This window comes from Sceloporus undulatus, chromosome 1 (assembly GCF_019175285.1).
Source record: "Sceloporus undulatus isolate JIND9_A2432 ecotype Alabama chromosome 1, SceUnd_v1.1, whole genome shotgun sequence".
In the NCBI taxonomy this organism is placed as follows: domain Eukaryota; kingdom Metazoa; phylum Chordata; class Lepidosauria; order Squamata; family Phrynosomatidae; genus Sceloporus; species Sceloporus undulatus.
Genome location: NC_056522.1, coordinates 161,703,315 through 161,712,508, shown reverse-complemented (window position 1 = coordinate 161,712,508; position 9,194 = coordinate 161,703,315). Strand labels below are relative to the sequence as shown.

General features: G+C 39.6%; 1 protein-coding gene across 1 annotated transcript in view; it reads right to left on the bottom strand.

The window, feature by feature from the left end:
* Positions 1-9,194, bottom strand: part of MAP2 (microtubule associated protein 2) — a 329,228-nt gene that overhangs the window by 5,799 nt on the left and 314,235 nt on the right. The window contains 2 exon segments of the mRNA XM_042447021.1: positions 2,451-2,563; positions 5,770-5,851. Coding sequence (XP_042302955.1) covers positions 2,451-2,563; positions 5,770-5,851 — 195 coding nt within the window.

Below are 9,194 nucleotides of genomic sequence, written 5' to 3'. Positions count from 1 at the left end.
CAAGGTTTCCTACAGATGTTTGCCTGAGCAGGGCTTATCAAAGTGACTTGGAATTTCTCTTCGGGTAAAAATTCGGTATGGATTCAGAGATTTGCAACCTTCCTGTGAGAAATTCTGCTGAGCATATTAGAGGAATTTTAATTTCCTTGACATTTTATTCCTGCGCTGGCCATTCCAAATTCACTTGTCCCCCCCCCCCCCCCAATGCTTGTTTTAATTTTACTTCTGCAATGCTTCTAACCTGTTCTCAGGCTATGCAGAGATACAGTCTGTGGCAGACTTCTCCAACTGAAGTACAGTGTTACCCCGGGTTACGAAAATAATTCGTTCCGCCGCCGCTTTCGTAACCCGAAAGGCTTTCGCAAGCCGAAACCCCATAGGCGCTAATGGGGAAAAGCCGCGATTTGGTGCGAAAAAGCGCCGAAAAGCACCAAAATTTCTTTCGTAACCCGAAATAACCTTCGTAACCCGGAACAGTTTTTTTCAATTGGATTTTTTCGTAACCCGGAAATTTCGTAAGGCGGCGCATTCGTATCCCGGGGTAACACTGTAATTATTCAAACTGAATTTTAAAAAATATCTTATGTGTATTCCTTTAGTAGAAATGACTTTTAAATAGTGGCTTGAAATCATTCATGTATGTGTTAATATATTTGTGCTTTGTGTCATAAAATGGACATACAGTGGACAGTATTCCTATACTGTGTATAGTGAAAAGTTTAATAGCTTTCCCCCCCCAAACTGTGCCCTCCAGATGTGTTAGACTAAATTATTTATCCTCCTCAACCAGCACAGCCATTGCCTATGCTGACAGGGAATAATCTGAACTCTAATGCAATATATTTGGAAAGTTCTAGTTTGCAGAAGGCTAGTCTAGAGACACAGAATAAATAAAGAAATGGAAATGCAAGGGTATCTATATTGGTCCTTAAGAATTATTTTTTCTGAAAAAAATCATTTATATTAGGACCAAGAAAAATGCCGCAGAAATTGCCAGCATCTGAATCTGTTGGGAACCTGAGTCCCTCTGCTTAGCATGGACACAGGCTAGCGCTGGAAACCATCAGAAATGATGCTATGAGGCCATTCATTTCCATTTCCAGTGTACTTGAAGTTACTGCATTTGATGACTGGCTCTTTTCTGCCATTGCTCTCTATCTAATTAGTAGTGGGCTTTGTTACTGCTGCAAAACATCGGTAGTTTTTTCCCCCTTCAACTTGGCCACATGAAATACATTGTGCTCTTTTTCTTTTACTGTGATCATAGAATCATAGAGTTGGAAGAGACCGCAAGAGCCGTCCAGTCCAACCCTCTGCCATGCAGGAAATCCAGATCAAAGCATCCCCGACAGATGGCCATCCAGCCTCCGTTTGAAGACTTCCAAGGAGGGAGACTCCACTACACTCCTAGGAAGTGTGTTCCACTGTCGAACAGTCCTTACTGTCAGGAAGTTCCTCCTAATGTTGAGGTGGAATCTCTTTTCCTGCAGCTTGCATCCATTGCTCCGGGTCCTAGTCTCTGGAGCAGCAGAAAACAAGCTTGCTCCCTCCTCAATATGACATCCCTTCAAATATTTAAACAGGGCTATCATATCACCTCTTAACCTTCTTTTCTTCAGGCTAAACATACCTAGCTCCCTCAGTCGTTCCTCATAGGGCTTGGTTTCCAGACCCTTCACCATTTTAGCCACCCTCCTTTGGACATGCTCCACAGTAATCACAATAGCATTTTCTTGCAGTTAACTGCTGTGTCTGACTTGGCCTTGCAGTTTCAAAACTAGAACTTCCTAGGCCTTTTTTGAGTAGCATCCATGAAATCAATAATAATAAATGACTGAGAAAGAAAACTGAAGGGCATGGTGGAAAGAAGAGCATGAGGCAAAAAAAAGGCTGAATGAATGAATAGAGGGAGAGAAAATCAATGAGAAAGAAAAAGAGTGGAAGTGGAGGGAAAAGGAAGGAGTGTAGGGAAAGGGAAAGAGTTTTGGAGGTGATAGTGGGGAGCTAAGAGATTTTTAATCATAATGAAGCTTGTACAATGGGTCCTTGGTATCTGCTTGGGTTTGATTCCAGGACTCTCCATGGATACCCAAATCTGTGGATATTCAAGAGCCCATTATCTATAATGACATATTAAAATAGTGTCCTTTATATAAAATGGAAAAATCAATGTAGCTTTTGGGAATATTTTGTATGTGGATATTTTTGAAGTGTGGTTGGGTGAATCCATGGATGCAGACTCCATAAATATGGAGGGCTGACCATATTGCTACTGGTAAAGAATAATTAGGGCAAAAGTAACAGGCCAGCTAAAATGTCCCATGGATTTCAGTAGAACAAAAGTTCATCTTACTTTATTAAGATCCAACCCAGTGTATTCACAAAGCCATGGATAATCCATGGAATGAATCTGTCAATAGGCAGGTGGTTTAGAAATGGCTATGGCTTACCTTGATGTTACCTCCTCCAGGTACATGATGAGCATTTTCAAGCGAACCAACCTTGGCATGGGCCTTTTCTTTAAAATCCAGTTTCACACTCTCAATTTTCACTCGTCCCCCACCTATATGTGGGGGAAAATGACACTGACAAAAGGGACAAAATTCTCCCACATCTGCAATGGCATCTACTATAATGAGCAGCTGGCATTGTACACCTCTAAATGATAAATCTTTGTAAAAACAAAACTTTTAGTCAGAATCAGAACTAAGAGAAAAAGCACACAAAAAACAAATCTGGTGAAAGCAAACCTCCTCTGTAGAATTTCAATGTCTATTTAATGCCAGTAATTCTGAACAGGAAGCTAAAAATTACTTGGAAGCAGATCTCAGTAAAAGCCAGGGCTAATATGTGTGTAATGGAGGCAAATGGGTTTGGAAAGCATATTAATATGTTTCTCACTAACTCCTTTTCAGCTTCCCAGTTAACTCATCTTGTTATGCTTTGTCCCATTTTAACTAACAAAACTTCAATTTTAACAATTTTGTTGGGCTGCATTTGGAACACAGTTAATGGATGCTCTCTATAATCTAATAAGTAGAAAATGAAAGTAGTATTAGAAAATATTTACTGGCAAATATGCTATTTTACCATATATGTGTTTAGGATATTTGTATAACTAGCACTATATGAACACATCTATACGTCCAGAGGGAGATATTTAAACATTTTGTCTCTACTTAACACAAAATGGTGGGAAGCACCCAGAAAAACTCTTCTGTTTCAAGCTTTTAAATTACTGTACTACAAAATTGGAACTGTTTATCCAATTTCTTTGAAAACAGGAAAGCTTTTATTCATTACATAAGAAGCCCCTTTTACTAAAATGTGCAATTTTTTTGTCCATTTTCATACTCATATTCTTTAATATCACTTATCATCAATGGTCATAGGTTTTCCATAGGTTCACAAATGACCCTTTACAGACCTGAACTTGAAAACCTCCCACCGATCAGATTTGTTGTCACCCAGCAAAATTGTATTTTTAAAACCTTTATGACCTTTACAGGACTATTCTTCCGTATTCACAGACAGCTCTTTGAAAAATGTGTTGAGTTTTCTGCAGTTCAAAATGGTATATAATAGCTAATACCTTTTTCATCAGTGTAGCATTAAGCAACGGATTAGCTAAGAAAAATTGTCGCTGGTTGGCATGCTGAAAAATTTAAAAAGCAGAAATCCTCCAAGCTCTTTCTACATGAATCTGAGTGTCAATATCAATGAACTCTTGAGTTTCAGAAAGATCTGTGGGTCATGAATTTAACAAAGAAAGAGGAGTGATGAATCTCAGAGCAGAATTCTAAGCCTGAGATCATTGTTTGCTATAATAAAACCATAAAGAGGTGACCCCCTAAATGCACAAGCAAGTGGTAGAAAATTGTGCTTATTTTTCTCAACTGTGTCTGCTCAGATTCCTAGATGGTTTGACAGCTAAAAAATGGTGTGAGTGTCTTGAAAGAGGTCTCTTCCTAGTAGACCTAGGTCTAGAGCTGAATCCTGACATACAGTCAGCTTACATAGGGATGCTGAGAAAGTAGTCCTGGGGGATGTTCCCACTTAAGATTTGAAACGATTTAAAATACAACGTTTTTAATAGATCCGATTCAAAATAACCCTGGTCTTATCCCGCGTTCTGAATCGCTTTTATTCTTCGTTCCCATCTGGTTTTTTAAATCAAAGTTTTTACCTGCAATCGTTCCTACTTGGCATGAAATCGGTGTTTAAATAAAGCAATTCTTCTCCTCCATACCTTATTTGGAGCTGTCAATCAATAGTACGTCAGAATGACGTAACGTTAATCCGGAATATTTGGAAGTGATTTATCTTTTGGCATCGTTTCCATTTCATTGACTGTTTGTGAATTGATGTATTTTTGGCGTTTTTTTCCCCCAAATGGACCAATGAAGGCGCTTAATCGCTCAAACGTCCTCTTCTGCGTCTCCCCATATTAACTGCCATAACTCAGTGCTAGGGAATCCTGGGAATGGTAGTTTATTATGGCACCAGCACTCTCTGGCAGAGGAGGATAAATGTCTCACAAACACAACAGTTCCCATAATTCCTTAGTACTGAGCCAGGGCAGGTTAAGGGGTCTCAAACTGTATTATTTCTACAATAGGTTTGGAACTACAGATGAGGGTTTTTTCATAAATTCAAAAAGTTGTTACTTTATAATTACCATATATATACACACACACACACACACACACACACACTCATATGCATATATATATACATGTGTGCAAACACACACACAGGGTTGGAAAATGGGATCAAGGAGAAGGCAGTCAGTTTAAGTGGGATAGAGACACAAGACAGAAAAGGGGAAAAGAGAACGATCCCAGCGTCAAAAGGCTGCAGACCTAAGAGAGAGGAGAGAGTGAAAGCCAAATAAAGCAAGAGACGTCCCAAGACAGCCAGGGAGAATCCCTTCAGAGAGCACAGAGATCAATGGGAGAGGCTTCTGGCAAAGCGAATTTTGGGAACCCAAGCTCTTTCCAGAGGAACTATGGGATAGGTTTTGCAGGACAGAATCCCCTCTTCATGTCTCCCAAGACAGCCAGGGAGACAAGGCCAGCCCCATCGCACTCCGCTCCTCCCATCCATCTAACCCGATTTCAAAGGCTGTCGTTCCTATTTAAATGCTCCGGTTCCTAACTCGAATCAATGGAAAAACGTAGGTCAGACCCTAGTATTTTTTTAACGCGCGTTAAATGACGAAAACTCGATTCAAAATTTTATTCCCCTCTACGATTCGATTTGTAGTGGGGACGATTGCGGGTTGCTCTAGAACTGTTCTAGGTTTAAATCGGATCCTAATAGGAACGCCACTCCTTGGATTCGATTCAGAACGTGGGGTTTCACCTAGTGGGAACATCCCCTAATAGAGCCTTCTGGTGTTAACACCAAGAGAGGAGTCAAATGGCAATGTGCAAAACGACACTATTTTGTGTTCTGTTCAAGCAGCTGTGAAATGTGGTGCTTGCACATGGGCTGCTACAGAAGAATGTGCTATTGCTGTGTAGTTTTTTTATACAAATACTTTACAATTAATGATTATCAAACTCTAATACTTACACCAGAATTATAAGTATTTTACACTGTGTTAATAGTTTAATAGATTGTTTTGTATTTTTAAAAAGAAAGTGTGGGGTACCGTTGACACTTATGACTCCCCCCTCCTCATGTGGCAATAGCAGTATCAAAGTGTCAGAGACCCTCATCTCTTACAAACTCACATCCGTATACACACATCGTTTTTAACAATACCTGGCCTATGACGGATATTCTTCAGTGAACCACATTTGGATGTCACATGGCTCAAATCTATCTTCTTGGTTACAATCTGAACCTGTTAAAATTAGAAAAGACACATCATAAACAGGAGAAAAAAAAAAAGAGAAATGGGATGTGCCCAAATTTTGTAAAGTACTGCAAGAGAAAAGATGATTAGAAGAATACAGTCATGCCACAAAGGAGGGAAACACCCAGATTAATACAGCAAGATCCCCATTTGAACAGTGAATGTAGCAGAACCGTGTTAAAGCCTGTTTATTAGTAAAGTGAAGATTGTAAATCAGGAAAATGAATGAGGTTATTTTCTAAGATGAAAGAAAATTGGCTTCAGTGCTGTGTGCTGAGATTTGGGGCTATTTTTTTGCCTAGCCCATTTTACTTAATATTTCCAGGATGTTCTGTCTTCTGTAGCTTATCTGGATTTCTGTTTCTGGACTTCCCGTGAAGTACTTTCACCAAGTAGTTTTAAATGAAGTTGTCCAAATGGCTAAGTACATAGTGTGGCTACTAGCTCACCAGCTGACTCTGGTTCCACACAAATTTCATTGTGAAGGAAAGCCTCACTATGGGAATGTGGGTGGAGCAAGAGCTATATTAATCTATCCTTATTTATGTTCCTTCCAAAGTTACTGCTACCACTTGGTGAGGCGATACTAGCAATGTATATGACTTTCTAGGGAAGTACACATTGCCAACCTTATTTCAAAGTCATGGAGAATAATCTGGTAGTTTAATCAAGCAAATGCGCTGACCACATTAGTACGCTCTAAGATTTCAGGGTTGCTGTATTTTCCTGCTAAGACTTGGGATAATTATGGATTCTGCAACACCCAATGTTTGTCATTCATTACCTCTCTTCTTTCTGGAACAAAATGCTTTGATTGTGTAGATGCACGTGTGTGTCCCTTCTGACTAAGACCAGGGAATTTGCTGTGGTCTGTGAGGAAAGATGGAGAGACCCACTACTCACCACACAATGCTGACACATCACTAGACCAAGGTGACACGTGAAACATTAGCAAGAAGGGAAGTAGTGCTCAGTAGGGAGACAAAGGGCTAGGCAGTGCAGAGTGGGATCACCATAGCTGGCTTGAGGTGCCTTGTTCGGCACCATATCTACTTACATCTCCTCCCCCTGCTGAATGTTTGATGTTATCCTTGGAACCACATCTGGACTGAACATCGCTAAAATCAATCTTCTTGTTTAAAATCCTAACCTAAAAGGAATTGGAGGTTAACGTACTATCAGGAGCAATCTTTTGGTCTACATCATGCCCTGTGGCCCTTCCTGCTGCAATGGAGAGGTGGTGGTTTGGTTTCAGAGTTATGCTGTCTAGTAAGTCCTTGGCCCTTACAAAACAAACTCTCTCATTAAAAACTCCTTATCCTTTTCTTTTCCATCTCATGTCTACTTAGGAAAAGAAAACAATTGCTTCTGATCTCTATAAGGCAACTGATATGCTTAAGGTGTTTGTTACAGCCACTCACTAACTCACCTTCAGCATGGTCATGAAAGGCTTTGGCCTCCATGCTACAATCTTGGCACACACAAAAAAGAGCAGGAACGATCCTAAAATGGCTATCTGAAATACGGCAAATAGCATCAGTGTACTGAAGACTAGTTCAGTGAGGCTAGCTTATTTATATATGATTATGATAGGAAACACCATTTGTGATTTTCATTGTGCAGTTTCTCAATTTTCACTAGTATACAACATGTCACACTATTTCAGATACAAGCTTTATAATCTTAATATACTGTGGCTCACTGAATGGGATTGAAAAAAAATATTCTTAGTATATTAAAGTACATTAATGACTTAAAATGCATGAATATTTGCATCAATTGGCCCAAAAATCTCAGAAGTGTTCTGTAGGTCACCATAAAATAACAAGACATGATAGTACTAGCCCCAAACTCTAAAACATTTCTACTTCTTCAAGTGCCATTTTCCTTTTCGTCTCTAATTTCCCCATTCCCACAAATTCTCAGAGTTTCACCATTCTGCTCTTGAGCTTCTTCTCCTCTTTTCTCATGTCCTCAGTCTCATTCTATGGTCTTACATGATCTCTTCTGTGAGCGCATAACAGTTCTCCTATTTCCTTTCTTCTCCTTTTTGCTATATCCTTTGTCTGCTGACAATTCCAGTCTGAGGAAATCATGAAAATGTAGATCTAAGCATCTTCCAGTGGGGCAGTATTTTCTTTGTCTACTATGCTACATCTTTCACTGCCATCTCCTGGAATGAGGACCATGCTTCCCTAGCACTCATTTTCTCTAGACTTCAGAAATTAAAATCCTTCAGGGAGGTTGACAAAACCCACTTCCTTGTGGCAATGTTCAACAGGGATTCTCTGGGATTAGGCAGTGCATGAAGAAAAAAGCTTATACAGTGATCCCTCCACATTTGCTGGGGTTAGGGGTGAAGGACCTCCATGAATGTGGGAAAACTGTGAATGAAAAACCACTATTCTTTTCAACTGAGAGAACACTTCTCTAGGAGTCTCCAGGTCCTCCAGTGCAACTCTATGATCAACATCTGCCAGAAGGTGATCATAGAATCATGCTGGAGGACCTACAAATGCCTAGAAAAGTGTTTTCTTTATGAACTTATAGGTTCTCCAGCATACTGTATATACTCAACTATAAGTCTACTTCATGTATAAGTCAAGGGCAAATTTTGGGGGCAAAATTATGGATTTTGATATGACTCATGGATAAGTCAAGAATAAAATTTAGGGGCATGCAATAAAGGATACAAAGGACGAAGTTTACTGTGTTCATACAGAAATGTCTTATTCATACCTTTCTAAGACCAGTTCCTCTTGGCACTCTTTTAAGAGGAAGCACCAAAGAGATGCCATTTTCCCACTCAAGCATTCAAAAAGGCCGTCTAACTAAAAGATTGTATGTACAGCGCTGTGCACATTTACAGCGCTTTATAAATAAAGGTTAATAATAATAATAAAGCAGCATCATGGTGGAAAGCATAGAAGGGGTTGGTGCTCTTTTTGGGTGCTCCCAGGATGAACTAAGCTCTTACCTTTTGCCACTCTACTCAGAGAAGGAGAAGAGGTAAAATACACTACTTACATTGACCCATGGATAAGTTGAGCCAGCTTTTTGGGATCAATTTTTTGACTTAAATTTCTAGACTTATACATAGTATATACAGTAACTCTATGGTCAACATCTGGCAGAGTTGCAATGGAGGACCTAGATATTCCTAGAGAGAACATATTAATCAACTCCACAAATAATCAAATCCACAAAAGTCAAAGCCACAAATGTGGAGAGCCAATTGTAAATATTACTGCTTACTTGTGGAGGAGAGTTACTATATTGAAAGAGTATTTGGCTACCTTTAAAGAGAGGCCACAGTGTGTGATGTGGCCTT